This window comes from Symphalangus syndactylus, chromosome 19 (genome assembly GCF_028878055.3).
Source record: "Symphalangus syndactylus isolate Jambi chromosome 19, NHGRI_mSymSyn1-v2.1_pri, whole genome shotgun sequence".
NCBI lineage: Eukaryota > Metazoa > Chordata > Mammalia > Primates > Hylobatidae > Symphalangus > Symphalangus syndactylus.
The window spans coordinates 15,246,767-15,268,177 of record NC_072434.2 but is presented as its reverse complement, the minus strand read 5'-3'; the positions used below and the strand labels follow the sequence as shown (position 1 = coordinate 15,268,177).

At 44.4% G+C, this 21,411-nt stretch overlaps 1 protein-coding gene and 1 long non-coding RNA gene across 4 annotated transcripts in view; one reads left to right on the top strand and one right to left on the bottom strand.

Moving 5' to 3' along the window:
• The window catches only part of CD34 (CD34 molecule), a 109,300-nt gene extending 98,414 nt beyond the window's left edge, over window positions 1-10,886 (bottom strand). For 2 of the 3 annotated variants that reach the window (XM_055234592.2, XM_055234596.2), the window contains exon 1: window positions 10,535-10,886. In XM_055234592.2, the coding sequence (XP_055090567.1) occupies window positions 10,535-10,613 (79 nt within the window). In that variant the 5' untranslated portion in view covers window positions 10,614-10,886. Of the gene's footprint in view, window positions 1-10,211; window positions 10,347-10,534 lie in introns of those variants that run through there. The other variant, XM_055234595.2, reaches the window with a different exon arrangement.
• A 2,672-nt stretch (window positions 10,887-13,558) lies between these two features.
• Window positions 13,559-15,594, top strand: LOC129458327 (uncharacterized). Its single transcript, XR_008649569.2, has 3 exons — window positions 13,559-13,672; window positions 15,083-15,155; window positions 15,513-15,594. It is a non-coding gene; the product is annotated as an uncharacterized lncRNA (long non-coding RNA).
• Window positions 15,595-21,411: the final 5,817 nt, after the last annotated feature.

Sequence of the window (21,411 nt, the reverse complement as noted above, 5' to 3'; positions counted from 1 at the left end):
CTAAAGTGTGCAAGAGGTCATGCTTCTTTTTCCTTTTCACTGTATCCTCTTTTTTGGTCACTCTCCATCCACTATACTAACTCTTGGAATAATCACTAGACTCACACTGTCTCTAGGCGATCCCTTTAAAAATCTATACTTCTCAGACTTCCCCATTCCCAAACTCCCCTCATCCTTTTGCTCATGGCCTTCAAACCCATTCGCCTTTCCTTTTCTTCTTTTAGGATGCTCTGACCTAGGAATTCAGCTAATGAACTAGGGAACACAAGGTCTGGTTTCTCATCAATGTAGTGGGAAGGTAGACAAGCTTCGTTCTGGCTCTACCAATAACTAACCATGTAATTTAATGCATGTATGTATCTCAGCTTTCTTACCTCTTAAGTAAGGGTCTTTTCTGGCTACCTTACATGGATTGTTGGGAGAATCAATGAGATAACAAATGCTAAGTTATTATAGTATTATAGTATAATGTTTTGTATCTCATTTTTCTGAAGTTCTTCATGAGTGTCCTTGCACATCTCTTCCATATATCCTGGGATACATCCTTTTTTTTTTTTTTTTTTTTTTTTAAGACAGGGTCTTGCTCTGTCACCACAGCACCCAGGCTGGAATGCAGTGGTGAGATCATAGCTCACTGTAACCTTAAGCTCCTGGCCTCAAGTGATCCTCCTGCCTTGGCCTCCCAAAGCTCTGGGATTACAGATGTTACTCACCATTCCCAGTCAGTGTCATCATTAGATACAGGAGAAGCTTCTTGACTGAACCCTATGCCTCAAAGAGCCCATACCCTGTCCTGCGTCCTGTGAGGACCAGTCAGGATGTACCCTCTCTTCTAGGTCATACTCTGGGGACCAGAAGTCTTCGCACTTCTGGCTCAAATGGCACTTTGCTCACATCCACGATGGGCCACTTCTCCCAGTCCATCCTGCTAAGGGGAACTGCAGCACAAAGGTGTATATCCCCAAGGCCCAGTGGTGGCCAAATGATGACTGCGTGCAGGGAGAAGAGTTAGCGCTTAGTGCTTAAGCCTGTGGGTGGGGTGTCCCAGGCACACGTGCAATTGCCCTGCAATGTGAGCCAGAGTCATGGGTAGAAAGTAGATGAAGGGAAGTTGGCTGGGGCCAGGAGCCATCTCTTCCTGCTAAGCCGCATTGTGGCACTGAATTCCAAGAATCTGAGCATCCCAAATTGAAACTTGGCCTTCCAGGTGGTCATGAAGATATGTTTGTCAAGGTAAGAGGATAGAAGATATTTTATTAGTTAGTTGGCCTGACTTACAACCTTGAAATGTTTAGAAATACAGTATGTAGGCCTCTGTTGTACTCTTGCCTTGGGCCTTGTAAATGTTAAGGGTGAACTTGGTATCCAGAGTTCACAAAGGCAGTTCCATCTTCAAGGAAGAGCCCCTGAGGGTCCCAGGCCACCCTAAAGCTTGTCTCTAAATTTTCCTGATGGGGATCTAGATCTGTACTTTTCAGCAATTTCCAGGTAAACAGCAAGGTAGAATGACATCTCTCATTTCCCTCAGGATCAAGAGGGAAGTTAGACTTTTGGCTTCATGGCCATCAACCTGGGGCCAAGAATGGTTTCCCTAAAGGTGATGACAAGGGTTTCACTCTCTCATATCTGCTTCCTTCTGCAACCTGCTGCAAGCAGATTGCTATTAATGGTGAGTGCAGCAATCGTGTCTTACTGTTATGTGTCAGGTAAGCAGTGGGGAGAAGGAATATCACTATCTCTGTCTTAGAGATGAAGAGCCTGAATCACCAAGGTGTTGCCCAAAGGGAAGGCCATATAGTTCATGAAGGGAAGCAGCAATGGAACACTGAGGTTTAGCTGACTCTTGAGTAGATGCAGCAAGGAGGTTAGGCTGGGTCTAAACTGCCAAAAAATTGGAATTTATCCCCCACATCTCTGGAGAGAAAAGGATGGGCTCCCATCTGGCTTAAACAGGAGGTGGGTTGATCAAAATAAATTGATGCAGAAGCCAATCCTGACTTCTTTCCTGTTTAGATGAGACCCTCTCACCACTCTGACTTTAAGGTCAGATTCATCTGAATTCATCCAAGGGAGCAGTATTCAGACACTGAATTAAAGGATCACCTTCTCAAGGCTCCATTCCAAGACTCCTCTTCTTGCCTGCTCTCTCCGTCTTTGCCCCCAGCATGCTGACTCCTGGGCACCCCATCTGGTCCACCCTGGCCCAGCCTTTTTCTCTCTCCAGAGGAAGCTGGGCCTGACTGAGATGATGTCATGCTTTTGAACCCCTCCCCCGAAGGGCCTCCTTCACCCAGCAAAAACTTTTGAACTTTTCCAGATGTGGAGTGAGACCTGCTGCTAGTTCTGAGGACAGAGGTGCCTGTTCTAGAAGAGCAAAGCAACTCTGGACCCAAGCCAGATACTGACCCACTGGGGCCGGGCTCACAGCTGCAGCAGCCCCTCCACCCACCACCAGGCCGAGCACTGTGGAATGAGCAGTGGGATCCACCTGCAAATGAGAAAGGGACCCCAACTTCAGAGTCGGGGCTCTGACCCCAGGGTGAGCAGAGCACCCTCTGAGACACCAGGGGGACAGGACAAGTGTGAGGGCAGAAAGACAAAACTGAGTGATTGGAAATGCCTGAGCTGGTGCGGGGCAAGGGGACACCTTAGCCAGGGGCCTGGAGCCAATCCTGGCATAAACACTGTGGCACAGCAGGGAGAGTGCATCTTTTAGGTTCACAGTCTCTAGAGCCCTGGAGGAACAACATTTATGAGAGTCAAGACTGACCACAGATCTCTTTTTATCCTGTCTTCCCACATACATCCATGGCATTAAACCATCAAACATTGACCTTTCTTTATCTGACCTTCTGACTTCCAACTCTGTAGGGCAGTAGCAGGAGCCTACCAGTCAGTGAGAGCTTGTCAGATCCTAAGAGACAATTGATGAACCCTCCACTCCTTTTCATTCTAGATGGGAGGAACAGCTCCTACCCACAAGCCTACAAGAATTACAGTACAGTTTAAAGTTGAATAAAAAGCTCTCTTCTGTTGTTTACTTCTCAGTCCATCCTTATTAACTGTGTCTCCCTAGGGACTCCATTTGACCCTTAGTTACTCTAGTTGATCTCAACTCATGAACTTGGAGCAAGGGAGGAGACAAAGTCTCAAGAAATTAGTAAAATGAGGATTCTAAGAGATGTCACAAAATTCATATAGTAAAAGTCATGCACTGAACTTTCAGGTACTTCCTCAGAGGCAATTATTCTTGTTTTACACATAATTCTAATAACCCTGGTTATCTGACATCCTAGCTAAAGTTGAAACGTAGGAAGAGCCTATTAGAAGCAAATAATAAGGAGAAGCAACAGCTGAAAACTAAGAAACAGAAATAAATGAAAAGCAGACATAAGTATGAAAACTCACACCAGTTTTCTGGAATCATTTATGGTAGGAGTGAATAGGTTAGATATCTATACCTTAATAAGCATTAATGATGTCACTGAGCTGCAACATAGCCATGACATGTTCATGATACATCTGAGTCATACAGTCCTTTTCGGGGGGTATTCTAAGAAAGCAAAGCCATGTGCAATACATTTTGAAAATATTTCTACCTGCCACTAGTAAATTGAAGATTCTTTTGTTCTTTAAAGTGAGTTTGCAAATCCTCAGCGATCCAGAAAGCTCTGCTACCTAAATAACTAAATCCCCATACTTTAAGAGACTGAGTTTTCCTATACTTGGTCTTGCTTTTCACAGCCCTCCTTAGTTTTTTCCTGGTGCTGTTTCCTGATCTAGCCTGCCAGTCTTATTTTGCCCATGCTTTCATATTCTAGCTCCTGGATCAAGAGGAGTATCTTGAAGGAGTTCCTGGGAATCTTAGTCCATAGGGTTACAGAACTAGGATGAAGGGACATGCCAGCCTCTGCCGGGAAGTAGGCCGTTGGGAGCCACAGACTGTATTGCCAGGAAGGCAGTATAGCCCAGAGACAAAGAGCTCAGGCTCTGCAGCCAGACAGGCCACATTCAAAGGCTTCTTTATCATGTTTTAGCTGTGGTTTGGGAAGTTACTTCAACTCTGTAAACCTCACCTGTAAAACAGAGATAAAAGTAGTCTTAGCTGTTTTGAGGAACAAAGGAGCGAAGAAGTAGAAGCAGTTATCCTGTCCGGTAAAAGCTCAAGAAATAGTGGATATCTTTTGTTTTAGGCCCCTTCCTTCTGCTTCTCAGAGGGCATGAGATACTTATTTCTATGACTCATCTGCCACAAAATCATATATGCTGCTTCCTCAGGATAGGTCTAACTGTCACCTCAGTAAGAATATAAATTTCTAAAGTGCTGGAGCCATTCTTATTCTTATGTGTTTTACTCCTGGTGCTTAGCACAATCCTTGGAGTTTAGGAAAAGCAATAGGATTGGAGGACAACTGTGGCAGGTGTGTTCCTACCAGCTACCTCTAGCCATAGCAGTCTTGTTCTCATGTTATATTTTAAGGGGTAATTCATTAAATTGGGGAGTGTTCATGTGAAGATAACCAGGATTGGGAGAGTTCTAGAAACCAAGTCATATTGTTGAGGGTCTAGTGTTATTTCATCTAGATGGGGGGTTGGCAAACTATGGCCAGTGAACCTAACCTGACTCAGGGGCTGTGTTTGTATGGTCAGTCAGTAAAGAATGGCTTTTACATTTCTTCCTTTCTTTTTTTCTTGAGACAGTCTCACTCTGTTGCCTAGGCTGGAGTGCAGTGGCACGATCTTGGCTGGCTGCAACCACTCCTCCCAGGTTCAAGACATTCTCCTGCCTCAGCCTCCCAAGTAGCTGGGACTACAGGCATGTGCCACCAGGCCCAGCTAATTTTTGTATTTTTAGTAGAGACGGGGTTTAGCCATGTTGGCCAAGCTGGTCTCAAACTCCTGACTTCAGGTGATCTGCGTGCCTCGGCCTCCCAAAGTGCTGGGATTACAGGCATGAGCCACTGTGCATGGCTGGCTTTTATATTTCTAAAAGTGTCGTAAGGTAAGACAAAGTAGAACATCCATCAGAAACCACATATGGCCTCTAAAGCCTACAATATTTACTCTCTGGCCCTTTATAGAAAAAGTTTGCTGACCCCTGATATGGAAAAGAAGAATTTGGGGAGGAAAAATAAATAACTTTCTTTAAGATGCATGTTATTTATACTGGTTGAGCACCCCTAATATGAAAATCAGAAATTCTAAAATACTCCAAAATACGAAACTTTTCGAGTGCCAACATGATGCCGCAAGTGGAAAATTCCACACCTGACCTCATGTGACAGGTCACAGTCAAAACACAGTCAAAACTTTGTTTCATGCACAAGCGTATTAAAAATATTGTCTAAAATTATCTTCAGGCTATGTATATAAGGTATATAGGAAACACAAATTTCATGTTTAGACTTGGGTCCCATTGCTAAGACATCTCATTATGTTTATACAGATATTCCAAAATCTGAAAAAATCTGAAATTTGAAACACTTCTGGTCCTAAGCATTTTGGATAAGGGATATATTCATTCTTATTTTTCTGCAGTGCCAGTGATGTGCAAAGGATCTCGCTCACTGCTGTGGAGAGTACAAAATGAGAGCCGGATCTCTTTCCTCCATTAGGTGTTAGTGTCATTGTCATCTAAATCAATCCCTCAAGGAGTTTATAATCTAGTGGGGCCCACTAGAAACGTCTTCAGGTATTGTCATGAAGGACCAGATTAAATCTGTGCCAGCCCAAAGAATAGAATTAGAACTAATGATTAGAAGCTATGGGAAGGCCAATTTCACTGCAATCCAAGGAAAAAGCGTAAGATGATGTAGCTATTTATAAGAATGAAATGAGCCACTTTGGGAGATAAGTGATCGATCCATGCTTCCAGCAAACACTCAGGAGGCATCCGTGTTAGGGGCCATCCAACTCTGAGGCCTACCATGAATTTGAGTCATCCTAGACTAGAACAAAGGACTGAGCAGATGCCTTCTTAAGCTTCAAAGGCTAAGCTGAGGTGTGACTATATATAAACCAAGGGTCTGTGGCCTGAGAGTTCCCAGTGTACCGAGATTTCTGTTTTATATTCAAATAGCATGTCTTGGCCAGACACCACAGCTCACGCCTGTAATCTCAACATTTTGGGATGCCGACGTGGGTGGATCACCTGAAGTCGGGAGTTTGAGACCAGCCTGACCAACATAGAGAAAACCCGTTTCTACTAAAAATACAAAATTAGCTGGGCATGGTGGCACATGCCTGTAATCCCAGCTACTTAGGAGGCTGAGGAAGGAGAATTGCTTGAACCTGGGAGGCAGAGGTTGCAGCGATCCGAGATCACACCATTGTACTCCAGCCTGAGCAACAAGAGAGAAACTCCTTCTCAAATAAATAAATAAATAAATAAAGTAGCATGTCTTGGACCCCATCCACTTACTGTGGAACCCTGATTATTTTGAAGATTCTCTGGGCACCTGCATTTCTCCCTGTCACCTCTTCCTCCATTTTACCAGCACCACAGACTCCTGGGTTGTGGCTCCATGGCTCAGTGGCTCCCTGTCCGCACTAGTATACCACTTCACCGTAAGTTAACCAAGCACTCACTACTTTACTCTCCCCAGAGAGCCACTAACACAAGGCTAGTGTGTGTAGCCAATATTTACTGAAGGGTTGAGGGCATGGAACGAGATTACAGGGCAGCCCAGGGGAGACAATGGCATAACCTTGAAATATTAGACATTACTGTGCTAATGAAGCCATGTATTAAACAAAAAATTTCCTCCCAGGTCTTTTCCATCCTCCACCCATCACTGTCCTGCTATGACTCCAGGCACCTCTCCACCCTTTATGTGCTCTTCCTGGGCTCTGGAGTCCTCTCAGCCTTGTGTCTCTTGTGCCCACCCAAACACAAGGCTTCATTTTATTTTATCATGCTCAGCAATTCAGCCTCATGTCTGCCTTTGCTCACACAGGATTGCTGGGGTTCTAGGCTTTGTCACCCAAAGACCTCTTAAGACATTTTCTTAAATCAGCTGCCTAGATATGCCACTCCTCTCTAAGAAGTATCAGTTTTGATTTCATTTTTGCAAATCAAGAAGAAGCCTACTTCCCAATTAAGCCCAAAGGCCTTTTCCGTTGCATCTGAAGGGAAATGACTCATTCCCTGACGGGCTCCAAGAGCACAGGTACTAAGAAGTACACCCTTGTATGCATCCCTATTTGTTTGTCTCTCCATCTTTCCAACATGCATGCATCTTTCTCCTTAGCACAACGTCCAGCTCTGGGACTAAAAGTCATAGATAATATGTTTTCATTTATTAGCTAAGGAAGGAAGGGAATGTTCTCATTAGAGAAGTCAAAACCCAGAAAAATACAGAATTCTCACAGCCCTGGCGACTGTGAGAATTTTCTTCTGGAGGGTGGTGTTGTGTTCTTTTTCCATACCTTCTTATTTTTAATTCTCCACACTGCAAGCCATTTAGTTAGATCAACCAAAGTCAATGAGAGAGGGAGGCCCAAGTACCTGAGAGTGGAGCTGGGTAACCATCCAGTCCTGAAAGTAAACCCAGGCCCTCCAGCTCAGGGTCTAAAGGAAATCAGGCAATGAGACCAACGGTAAGAAGTGGAATTCGTTCCTCATTTTCGTTTGTTTTTGTAGGACTCTGCAGCTGAGTTTATCTGCTGCAGTTTGGCACTTCTTGCCCTGAGCTTTTTGAGACAAAGATTGCGAAGGAAGGAGACGAGGACAAGGGAATGAGGAGGCCCAGGAGGTGGAGCCAAAGGGATAAGAAAAAGAGGCCCCAGGCCCCTGCGTGTTTTATCAGCAGAACAGGAATGCTGCTGAAGACATGCATCTGCAAAGGTGGTGCCAGCTGGGTTGGGTCTACAAGTGCGGAGCACTGGGGACCACTGAATTAGTCAGAGGTCCCCAAGGCTGCTCCTCCTCAGTCGCCATATGGCAGAGATTCAAAGGGTGGAGTCCTCTCCCCTCTGGAAAATAGCTGATAAAATTCTTTTCTCTTGTATTTTTCCCCTCTTACATGTAGCCCTAGACAGGATATGGGTGTGGGGTCAGCAGGCACGAAGGACCCAAAGGAAGAAGAGGAATGTGACGGGGAGGGCCTGGGGGTGTTGTTAGAGTGAGGAGAGAGACAGGCCTTGGAAAGCTTGGAGGAAATAGATACCCTGAGCCGGACAAAGGGGTTCCCTAATTACCTGAAAGGCTTCCTGTTCCAGCCAGTGCTCTGGCAGTGCTGCCTGGTGGCCCCTGAGCCCCCTACCCTGACTCTGCTCTGCGATCTCCCCCACTTCCAACAAAGACAGTCCACTTCTGGTTAGTTGCAGTGCCTATGCACATGCCACCTTCTCAAAGGGACAGAAAAAAAGAACTTCCCAAAACGAGATCTTTGCTGGGGTAAATGATGAGAAAACAAGCCACAGAAATCCCCTTTACCCTAAATTTTACAATAATAATAGCATTTCTGCAATGGCCCTATGGTAGCATTTCAAGGTACACTCAGTTATCTCATTTATCCCACAATGTATCCCAGGACAGAAAATGACTCCTAGTATTAACAAAACAAAACAAATCCAAGCAAAAACCCTAGAAAGCTCTTGGGAAGGGCATAAAACTACAATTGGCTCAAGTAGTCTGGCAAGGCTGGGAATGGGGCCTTGTGCCCCATCCCTCCCCACCCAAAGCTGGGATATAGAATTCTCAACGTATCAGTCCAAAGTTTTGCAGAGGTTGTGTTGCTCCCCCAACCCCAACCTCAGCAGGCCAAGGCGAGACTGACACCCACCAGCTGAGGAAATAAGAAAAGGGTGGACGTCATTCGGCTGAGAACCAGGTCATCACGAGCTTTGTAGCCAAAGGAGAATGGAGCATCTGACTGGAATCTGCACAACTGGCCAACTCACCCCTGTTTTTTTGTTTTTTGTTTTTGTTTGTTTGTTTTTGAGGTGGAATCTCGCTTTGTCTCCCAGGCTGGAGTGCAGTGCCGGGATCTTGGCTCGCTGCAACCTCTGCCCCCTGGGTTCAAGGGATTCTCCTGCCTCAGCCTCCCAACTAGCTGGGACTATAGGCGTGTGCCACCATGCCCAGCTAATTTTTGTAATTTTAGTAGAGATGGGGTTTCACCATGTTGGTCAGGATGGTCTCGATCGCTTGACCTCATGATCTGCCTGCCTCGGCCTCCCAAAGTGCTGGGATTACAAGTGTGAGCCACTGCGCCCGGCCGACTCACTCCTGTTATGAGGGCCTAGTCTAGCACCCATTCTAGAATTTTGAAACCTCAGTGATAGCTTTTCCTTGCCCCAAAGCACATGTCCAGGACTGCCAAACAGAGCAACCCAAAACTTCACTCAGAGCTTCCTCCAGCCCAGGGGCAGCTCTCCCCAGCCGGGCAGACCCAAAGATGGACAACAGAGGAGACTGGGAGCAAAGAGGTCTAGTCCAGGTCACTCTGCAGGGCCATAGTGGGTGGCCTTTAGGATGTGGTGAGAGTACAGAATTGGGAGCCCTGGAGTGCTGTAAGCAAAAGGGAGAGCAATGCACAAAGTTTCAAAAGTTTCAAACTTTCCAAGTGCAAAGAGATGAGGTGGAGAATGTCATTCCCCAAGGAAAGTAATCGAGTATAAATATTTACCGGGTGCCTATTTTTTTTTTCTTTTAACCAAAGTGAGAGCAAGACCTTAAGAGTAAGGGTATGTGTAGGTGAGTGGGGGCAGTGTTCTAACCCATCCACTAGCTTTAGAACTTGGAGCGGGGGCAGAAGAAGAAAACTCCAAAAGGTGACAAGTTTTGAGTTTGTGCAGGGGTGACGGTTTTTGGTAAGGCGAGCGAGGCTGGGTGCAGAGCAAATTCTGTCTACCTCTACCTCCTCCGCGGTGGGGTTGCTGAAGTGGGAATTCAAACTCAGCTTCCCAATCTTAAATGCAAGGTTTTTGTTTGGTTGGTTGTTTGGTCTTGTTTTTCCTTTTCACGGACCGTTCATTCCGAACTCCTCTGACCTGGGACCTGGAGCCTCATCCCTGATTCGCTTCCCTCGAATTCCTTACTGTCCACTTCTGGCTCTCCCAGTCCCTGTGCAAGGTGGGCACCCCGGCCCCTTCCCAGCAATCCGCTCTGGGTCTATACTTTCTGAATCAACCCCAGAGCCACAAAACTTTTCCTGCTTCTCTCCTCCCCAGTCTCCCGGTTCTGGCTGCAACTTCGCGCTCCGCACCTCTGGCAACCAGAAGAGACCCTGGCATCTCCAAAGTGCTTTAGCTCAGTCCATTGGAACCAGTCGTGCTGACCCATTCACACCTCCGCTAACGCACACTCGCGGGGGTGATGACCTTCCCTTCCCCTCCCACCCCCGTCGGCTCCCGGGTGAGGCGCTGGCCCCGGGAGGAAGGAGCCGTGGGCGGCAGTGCGTGGGTTGGGCAGGGGTCTCTTCCCTCCGTGAGACTCTGCTCTGCCGTTCAGCCTCCCAGAAAGCCTCCACCCCCCCACCACCCACCCCGCGGCGAAGCCAAGCGGCCGCGGCGCGCGCGCGGTACTCACGCAGCAAACTCAGTAAGCAAAGTGCGGTCCAGCCCCGCGGCATCCTGGGCCCTGCGCGCGCGCCCCTGCGGACCAGCATCCTTCCCGCGCCGCTCCTGGAGAGACGCACCGAGTGGAAGACACTACTCGGCTTGGCCAGGACGCGCTCTTCCCGCCCCCTCCGCCCGGGAGAGGGGTGGGGGATTCTTGCTTTTTTCCTCTCTTCTCCCCTCCCTCTTTGGTCTTGGCAAGGCAGCGCCTCTCCTTGGCTGCTACTAACTTGAGCTCCCCTGGTTGGTCCCAAAGGCGGAGGGCGTTAGGAGGGAGGCTGGGTTGCCGCCGTCGAGGCCAAAAAAGGTGGAGGTTTGTTCGGGCTCCAGATGCCTCGTTCAGCTTTCTGGAGAGGCCCCATCCCACTTCTTCAAGCTCCACTTCCACTTAACTTTTAACCCCTTTGTGGCAGCCTTGCCGGTGGCCAGGGCAGGGGCAAATTTCCTCCGATTTTTTCCCCCCTTTTCTTTCCTTGTGACTTTCCTTTATTTTTAAGTTGTAAGCCAGTAACAATCTTGCAAAAGGAATCTACTGTAAGGACCTCAGTTTAGAAGTGTGAGCATTTCGTTAATCAGGTAAAACTTAACCACAATGTGACACATTTAGTGATAGCCTCACCAGATCCTGTGCTGTGTGTGAGTGAAGCATCAGGAGTGAGCAGGTATACGTGACTATAAGTATTCATTTTGGCTGTCCAAACCATTCTTGGAGACTTTTTCTTTCTTTTTTTTTTTTTTTCCTGCAAGACCTTTTTGTGTTAACTTTTTGCTAACTTGTGTTAACTTTTCCTGTGACCTTCCATAGTTCCCCATTTAGTTCCCCATCATCATCATCCTAAAGAAAAAGGACTTCCCTGGATGCCTTCTCCCGTTATCCCCTCTCCAGCCCCGGCTCTAAGCCACTAGGGATTTCACTTTGCTCTCCCACCAGAAAAAGGATTTTCTGTGACTCTATCCTCCATCACTTGATAGATCCTTGAGCCTCCTGTTCCTCACCAGTTCTTCTGGGTGTTGGTTGTACTGAATAGAAGAACTCTGAGCGGGGTAGGCAGCCTAGTCTTGCGGACATAGAAACTGGAGAAGGGAGAAGCCAGCCTGGGCAGATGATGGCACCAGGTGGGGGATCAGATAAGGTACAACCTGGGAGAGGCTGCTCTGATATCCAGAGTGGAATCATGAAATTATAAATACTCAGCTCAGCCTCTTCCATGAAGTCTGTACCACATAGCCTAAAGGGAAAAAAGAGAAGCCAGACCAGCACTCTGTGGTCCTTTCTGATTTCTCTGCAGACACTCTAGCATTATAAAAGTAGCTTTACCTTTATAGTCCATCTCAAACCTACTGTGCATTGGGGTTGCACAGGAGAAGGATCCAGGTCTAAAAACAAAACCAAAATCTCCTTATTCTGGTCTTGTTGCCTAGCCTTCCTTTAAACAGGAAACAAAGACTTTCATCACACAGTCAGAGCAAAGGCCTGATATGCTAATTTGATTGAATACAACGGAATGGTGTGAATCTGTTTCAAAGTACAAATGATGATTCAGAACTGATCACATAGTGATGGCAAGGGCCTGGGGACAGAAAGAGTGGCAAACATGCATTTTTAAATCAGGCATTGGTCCTTGGGACTCCCAATTAACCGGGAAAAGGAGTTAGCTCCAACACTGCCAGGCCCCCTACTCCCCTCAACTTCCTCAGCTCCAGGGACCGCTGGGTCTGCTTTAGGCATCCAGTGTGCGGTTATGAACAAATGTGGGGTTGTAATCCCTGCTAGATATGAAAGCTAATTTGGTCCACTTTAACTTCCATTTCCAGATTTTTTTTTCTGATTTCTTTAAATACCATTTGTCTCCCATAGCTGGAAATAGGGGAAATAACTTGTCTTTCTTTAGTACCTGAACTTCTTAAATAGCTTTGGGAGCAAAGAGAGAGAGAATGATTCTATGAAGCAGAGTTTTCTCTAAGCATGGTCTACACAGAATCAAGGGTGAGGGCCAGAATCTGTACTTTGAAAAAGTATTCTCCATGACTCATGCACACTGAGGTTCAAGAAGCCCTGGTATAGAAAGAACACATGCTGGGTACAAGAAGCAAGGGCGAAGTGGATGTCAGGCTTCAGGGAGGAAAAATAGAAGTAGGGGATATGGGAGGCTGGCAAATCTCTTCCTCTGAGAGACCAGAGCTGTTTCTTCTCTGGCTTGCAAGGCTATATGGATAGCCCCAGAACTACAAAGCTAGACAATGATTGGCCACTCTTCATATTTTCCAGGGTCACCGAGACTCATCACCCCAAGCACACACACCCTTGCCCGAGCCACCCCCAAACACAGGTTCTGGCCACTGGACACAAGGGTACCCAGGGACCCCAGCCTTACATTTCCTCATAGGCCAGATAGAGTTGAGCTATGTAGTCCCTTCAAAGTTCTAGCCTTTCTGGGCTGCTCCTCAATTCTCTGCTCTCCTGCTTCATAAGCTGTTGCTAGAAGATGTTAGCTACACCGCACAAAGTGGAGGATACAACAGAAATACACTGAGTGAGAGGCTGTCTCAGGCCCTTTATAGACCCTTGGAGGTCACGACCACTTTTACTATTAAACATCCCCTACCTCACCCCTCCCCAAAATACACACGCATCACATCAATCAACCTAAAAGAGGACCTCTTCCTATGTCAAATATAATGTCTTTGATGTTAAAAAAGTAAGGAAAATGGTTGTTATAATTCTGAATTTTAAAATATATTCATTTTGTTCTTATAATTCAAACTTTATTACATTTACATGAAACTATTAAAGAGTTGAATTGCAGTTTACAAGTTGAGTTGACATTTTGTAGGCATTTAATGAAAAATTTGTGAATTTTGATTTTCTAATTTTATATTTTGGAACCAAGACTTTTTTCCCACATTGCAAACTTTTTTTTTTTTTTTTTACAGTTTGGCAGGGAGGGATCCTTGGTGGTAGAAGTGTTCAGATGCTGGACTGATGCAGTGACAACCTGCGAGTCCCTTTTTTCCTCTTTTCACCTTCTAGTCTCCCTCCAGTGCCTCCTCTTGGCAGAACCTAACCAGAAATCAGCTGACAAGGGAGTCTGGGAACCAGTGTCCTGTGGTAAGTCACCATGATGCAATGTTTGCCTCCGTGATAGGCAGGCTATTCCAGAGGCCACAGATCAGGAAGGCTCAGACCAAATTATGATGATCAAATCACAAGGGTTATGGAATCTATTTAAAGCATAGAGCCAGAACCAAGGGGACAAATTTACACAAGGTTGATACACTTGGGAATGCAAGCAGGGCAAAAGTCCTGCACAGTCTCACAGCCTCAGTCATGTGTTTCACTCTGCAGTGGTATAGTTATGAGGACCAGAACTGAGATTGAGTAAGGGGATCAATATGAGGAAGATGCTTGGAACCAAGGTATATTCATTCTATTGAGAGATGTTTAAGGGTAGGTAGGCTTGGCCACAGGTCTTTGTCAGTGTTCTGGGAAGCCACACTTTTTGCCAGTATTTCTTGGGTAGAGCTTATGGGGGGCCAGAAGGTGCCACCAGTAGGTAGTCAATTTAAGGATGACATGGACGCCAGCCAGAAGGTGGCATAATCTATACCTCATGGCTTATGATTTGTTTTTTCCTATCCTTTTCTGCCTGTAAGTAGCACTCTTGTTTGTTCCATCCTTTTGTAGTCTATTCTATTTATTCTGTTTTATATGTCTTGCAGGTTACTAACTTACTACAGATTGAGAATCCCAAGTCTGAAATTTGAAATGCTCCAAATTCTGGAACTTTTCGAGCACCGACATGGCACTCAAAGGAAATGCTCATTGAGGCATTTTGGATTTCAGATTTCTGGAATGGGGTGCTCAACATATAAGTGTAATGCAAGTATTCCAAAATCCAAAAAGCATCCCGGATAAGGGGTACTCATCCTGTATTTTTAGCCCATCTTCTGAATTCTGCCGATGTCTCACAAATGACTTGCTTACTTTGTATCTATAGTTAATCCATCTGATGAGTTTCACCCACCTGCTTTTCTTGTCCTCTGTATGAGACTGAATATTCTCATGTAACAGAGCAAACACACGTTATAGCCAGTATTATAGAGAAAAGTACAGAGGAGTGAGGTTGGGGCTGAGGGAGACAAAATAAATAACTAGCAGAAATCCAGTTTTATGTATTTTTCGTACGGCTAACCATTCTCCTAGTTGCATTTACTGAGTAGTCTCCTCTTTCCCTGCTGGCCTGACATGCCATTTCTGTTATGTTCCACATTTCATAATTTCATACTTATGTAGGTCTGGTTCTGGGCTCTCTAGCATTAGTCAGTATGGACACCCCAAGTGCCTTCGCCATTGCCTTATTTACTGTAGCATTAAATAAGTTCAGATATCTGTAGGGCAAGTTTTCCTCTCCCAAATTGTCTTCAGAAATGCCCTGACTATTCTTGGCTCTTTGTTATTCCAAATAATAATAATAATATATAATTTCATAAATGCTGATCAGATTTCTTTCCAAAACAGCCTTTTGGATTTTGATCAAAATTGCTCCATAGATCAACCTGGGGAGAACGGAATCTTTCCTTCAGAGAACCTGGTATATATCTCCATTGTTTAGTCTTCATTAAAGTTTATAATTTTCCCTGTAATGGTTTTAATTCATTCATTATTGTTAAATGATAAATTCATTTAATTCATTGTTAGATTTATTCCTAGGTAATTTATGTCCTCTAAGACTATGGCAAATATTATCTTCTTTTTAATTATTTTTGTGGCTGGTGTATGAAATTGCAATTTATTGTTTTATATTAATATTTTGAGCTACCTTATCTTATTAGATTGAAGTATTTATAGATTATTTTGGGTTTATATGTAAATGATCATATCACAAGCAAATAGTGATAATTTTATGTTTCCTTCCCAATCCTTCTGCAACTGATTTGTTTTACTTAAGTTAATATACCGGCAAGAACATCTAAGGATAAAAAGGAGTGGTGATCATGCACATCCTCACCTCATTCCAGATTTTGAAGTGTAAGCTTCTAATGTTTCCACATTTGCTTAATTTTTTAAATGTGCTTTTTATTTATTTACTTATCATTTTTAAATTATTATTTTATCTTAGAGACAGGGTCTTGTTATATTGTCCAGGCTGGTCTTGAACTCCTGGCCTCATGTGATCCTCCCACCTTGGCTTCCCAAAGTGCTGATATTACAGGAATGAGTTGCTGCAACTGGCCTATATGTGCTTTTTATCATGTTAAGTTTATTCTCTTCTATTCCTAATTGACTAAAAGATTTTTTTCTTTAATAATGAACTAATGATGATTTTTTTCAAATGCCTTATCTATACCTATTAAAATTACATATGGTTTTTCTCTTTTAATATGGTAGTATGGTGAATTACATTTGTAGATTTTCTAACATTAAATCAACTGTGCATACTTGAGTTAAACCCAACTTTGTCAGTGTATTATCCTTTTTATACACTGTAGAATTTAATTTGCTAATACAATCTTCTATTTATGATTTTTGCTTCTATAGTCATAAATGAAACAGCCCTGTAATTTTTCCTTTTCTTCTTGTCATAGTATAGTTTGGTATTGGGGTTATAGAGTCCATATAAAATGAGTTGGAGAGTATTTCCCTGTTTTTCTATTCTCAAGAAAAGTTTTTTATAAGACTGGGATGATCACTTCCTTTTAAAATTTGTGGGAACTTGCCTGTAAAATCATTTGGGCTTAGTATTTAATGTGGGATTATTTAACAATACTGCTTGTATTTTTGTAATTGTTGAATTCTCAGATTTAAAAAAAATTTCTTCTTGAGTAAGTTTTGTTATTTTCCTAGGAAACTGAGTATTTATCAAGCCTTTCAAATTGTTGTTGATAAAATTCCTATTTGCTTGTTAATCTGTACTTTATCTAGAGTATGTTCCCTTTTTAATTTGTACTATTACTTGTTTGTGAATCATTTGTCTTAATTTATTACAGATACTTAAATTATAAAAGTTTTCAAATTACTTACATGTATATATACATATGTTAAATATACTTATATGTTACTTCCAATGGGTTGGAGGTGATTCTTATGTTGTGAAAATGCCCTTCTCTTGCGCTTGTGCGGGTGGGGCTGTTTCTTAGAAGGGAGTTAGCTTGGACTGATCAACCAGTGCAAGGCGCCCAAGATAATCTGTTGGTGTGTTTCATAGGCCTCTTGGGATGTTAGCAAAAGCAGAAATGTAATGATGTTCAGAACAGAGCTGTAAAATGCAATGCCTTGTGTCCCCCTCCCCTCCAAGCATAATTCTAGGGCCGCCGTCCTAGTTTTGCCTCCTAAGGGACAAGCTTGTGAGTGAGTGAGAACGATGTGGTGTTTCAGCTAGACTACTACAGAATCCACAGCTTTTCTGTCATTCCTACAGCTATTAAGACCTAGTGACCTGAAGCCGAGAGCGGTGGCTCACGCCTATAATCCCAGCACGTTGGGAGGCCGAGGTCAGGAGTTCAAAACCAGCCTGGACAACATGGCAAAACCTCGTCCCTACTAAAAATTACAAAAATTAGCTGGGCGTGGTGGTATGCACCTGTATTCCCAGCTACTTGGGAGGCTGAGGCAGGAGAATCACTTGAACCCAGGAGGCAGATTGCTTGAACCCAGGAGGCAGAGGTTGCAGTGAGCCGAGGTCGTGCCTCTACACTCCAGCCTGGCTGACAAAGTGAGACTTTGTCTCAAAAAGAAAAAGACCTGGTGATCTGACATATAAGTGGGGAAAAAAGCATGTCACAGTATGACCCTATTTTGTTGTGGCAGAGGTAAAAAGTCAGTGTCAGTGGTAATACATGTCTCATATACACACATAATGATTTGTCTCAGTGTTGGAAGTGTGGGTAATTTTCACTTTTGTCCTCACTCCAGTATGCAACACATACGTTTGTTTTTCACAATAAACATGTGGTACTTTTACAAACAAAAATACATAAAGCTATTTTACTGTGAAAAGGAAAAGATGTGGCAATTATGCATTACTGTAGTTCTTTGGATTTATCAGGTCCTGGGTTGTCCATAGGAGCTGTCAGGTGACAGGGGGAACAGCTTGGCCAAAGGGTGAATACGACAGTGATAAGGGAGACTTAAGTAAAGATTCCTTACACCCTGGGAAGCAGCTCCCTGAGAACAGGTCAGAAATCCATTGTTTGTGGATTTGTGTCTGTAATTCTGGTATTGTCTCTGCTCATTTCCGAACTCTGTAGTATCTAGGCTTTCAGTCAATCTTCCTGATGGTGTAGGCCTAACTCAACATTGCCCGTGAATACGACCGACAGCATTTATGCTTCCATTAAAGCCAGATATCAAAGGGGATTCAGGTTACCCTGGGGCTGAGGGTGTCATTGATTCAAGAAAACTCCATAATGAAGGATTTATTCAGGAAAACAAAAATAGAACTACTTTGCGAAATGTCCTTCCCCACTTGGAAATTCTCTTTCTGGTGCTACCTAAAGGTAGGTATAGGAAAGCAATTTTTTTCACTAAAGTGTCCAGGAATCTGTCTCGAGGGGCTGGATCTTCCTGAACCCAATATTGCGTCAGTTCATGGACCAACAGGCTGTGAAAGCCAGGGACTTAACAGCCTTTGTCTCTGTAAACCCAAATAGAGAGCTTTAATGGCACACATCTTTCGGAAGCCAAAGCGAAGAGGATGGCTATTTTTAACTTGAGGCAGGAAAATGTGGCTGGAAAGGAAACATCTGTCCCAAACTATTCTCTTGAGCTTTATATAGAGGTCCCATCTATCATGAAACCATCAAAAATAAAATAAGGTGTTGGTCCAGGCCTGGCTCCGAAAGAAAAAGGCAAAGCTTCCCTGCTTCACATTTCTCCCACTTCTAGCCTTTTCAGTTGGGCCTATAGCCTGGAAGAGATCACCTCAGAGGCAGAGCGTGGGGGGATGGCTCAAGGACAATCTAATTCCCGTGAATTTTATGGACCCCTCCTAGTTTAACATCTTCATCCAAAATGGCCCCACCCTTTAAGGTTCAGATTTTGCAGACTCCCCAGCCAGGAGTCATCAGAGGTCTAGTACTAGGAGAGTAAGATGTTCTAAGGTCTTGGTGCTAAGGTCTCAATTTGGAAATAAGAGCTTGGGACCTTAGAAGGTCTTACACTTCTAGGACCAGATCTCTGGTGACTCCTGACTGGGGAGTCTGCAAAATTTCCTTGGCAGTTCTGGCTGTTGGTCCTTGAGCAGAGAAGCTATTCTTTCTTCCATGAGCAGCAAGAAAGTTCCTTATTTTTCAAAGACACGCCAGTCACCTGTGTGTCTGGCTGAGGTGACAAAGGGGCAAGTGTGAGCCTGCCAAGTGTCAGAGACGTTGTTGCCTCAGTAGAAGCACCATACATCATTCCTGAGCACACAGAGCAAGGTCAAATTCACCCATCAGAGGCTCAGGATGAATTAAGTGTTGGAGGAGGTAGGGTTGCAGCAGATGGTGCTCAGGTTGTGCACTGCACAAATCCAGGAGCTCCATATAGACTGGAATCTACGTCTATTCACATAGACAGGAGATGGAGAGGAGGAGAAGCAAGACAGTGTGTTGTTGGCTCAGGTGGTTCTCAGTCTTTGTCTTGGAGAACTGATCGGAATATTCATGGTGCAGTTCTGTGTTCTTTTTCCCATTTTTTCTTCCTCTTTTTCTTTTTATTTGATTTTTTTTCTCTTTCCTGTTTTCAGTCAAATATTTGGCCAGGAGAAGAACACTTTACTTTTTGTTTTCCAAATTGAGTAGAGAGTTGCCAGGAGAAATGACAAGGAAAGAATAAGAGTAAAAGAGCATGCAGGGATCCACTCCCTCCCTCTCCGGGTGCACTCTCTGCAGAGCAGTGTCTGAGCAGCAGGGCTTGGAGGGTGTGAAACAGGGTTGCCAAATTGCATAAGTCTCTAAAAAGATCCATATGTCTGGGCTGCACCAAGCCCCTGAGCTCAGGGAGGGGGCCAATAACATCATCCGCTGGATGGGAGTGCAGTTCCCTTCCTCTGGGGAGGATTAGATGTCAGCTTGAATAGATGCTGTTAGGCTTTTGATGACCCAGATTGGGAATTAGGGGTGCCGGTGTTTGGGGAAGGGAGGAAAGAAGAGGAGCACAGAGCAGAGCAAATAGGAAAGATGAAGTTTGTAAGCTAGAGTCTGTGAAATATTGAGTAGGAAGGGGGTTTAAAAACCCTGGGACATTGAGTTTTCTTTGAAATTTTTTCCCATGCCAGGACATTTTTGGGGAGCCACTGTGCAGATGAATGCCAAACCATTGCCCACTTCATGGGAAATCTAGACTCTTTATTCCCACAATTAACTCTCTATAGACAAGTGAGAGCTCACTGTCTTCCCCGTCACTTCTTTAAGCTCTAAACTATAGCTTCCTCTGGGGTAGAGGGTAGCAGATGGTGTACAGCTGTGGGACACAACTGGTCTTGCAGGGATCAGAGGAAGACACAGAGGCCAGTTGAAATCCCAGTGGCTACCCTGGAGGCCTGTCTACAAAGATCAGGGGTGGTACCCCTGACATCTACCCAGATCCTATCTTGGGCAGACTTCACATTTTTCCTTAGTCCCCCATGCCTCCTCTCTACTCCAGCTTTAACTGAATTACAGGGGGATGATTTTGTGAGAGTGGCCAGGCAGCTGCTTCCCAGATGTGTGCATTCTGCAGAAATGGTCATATCCAAACTGGAGAGCTTTGGGAGGATTGGTTGGGGACATTAGGTACAGGGCTTCGGAGATTCCTCCGAGGATGTATTAACCTATGGGGAGCAAGCCCAGTGACCAGCTGACGACCCCAGGGTAAAAGATTGGAGCTAGAGAGGGATTGGGAAGGTCCTGGAATGTTCTCAGCTCTCCTTTCCAAAACTCTGTGTCCAAACATATGACTTTACTACATTTGCCAGATGACCTGACTCATTTAGCATGTATGTGCGTGTTTTCTCAACAAATAGAAAATTATCTTCTCTAGGAAGGTCTTGAACCTACCACTTCTCACCTGGAATATCACTGGCCTCTACTCTCGTTTCCCTAGGACCATTCTTGAGTTGCTCCTGTCCATTCTTCACACAGCAGGTAAAGAAAGCACAGTTGGCCTTCCGTTTCTCTGGGTTCTGCATTTGTGGATTGAAAAATACTCCCCCTAAAATTGCATCTGTATTGAACATGTACATACATTTTTCTTGTTATTATTCCCAAAACAATACAATATAATATCTGTTTACATAGCATTTGCATTGCATTAGGTATTATAAGTAATCTAGAGATGATTTAAAGTATCCAGGAGGATATGCATAGGTTATATACAAATACTCTGCCATTTTGTATCAGGGACTTGAGCATTTGCAGATTTTGTTACCCACAGTTAGGGGAGGGAATCTTGGAGCCAATCCCCTGTATTTAAAATTAAAGCTGGATCATCTCATTCCCCTGCTGAAAACCCTTCAATAGCTTCCTTTTTTTCTAAAATAAAATCGAACACTTTTCTCCATGGCTTATAAGACCTAAAGGGGTTGGACTCCAACCTGCTTCTCCCACCTCATTTGGTAGACCCTTCCCCTTGCTCCAGCTCCTAAAACTCCCCAAGCTCTTTTCCAACCTCAAACCTTTACTCAAGCTGTTCCTTTGCCGAATTGCTTCTCTCCCCTGCTCATTTTCTGCAAAGTGGCTCCCCCTTGTCTTCTGGTCTTCCCTAACCACCCAATTGAAAACAAGCACCTCACCATTCCCGTTATTCCCTCTCACAGTACTTTCTTTTAGAAACTCATTGTCGCCCTTATCACATTTTACAGTGACATTCACTTGTTTATTGCTTGCCTT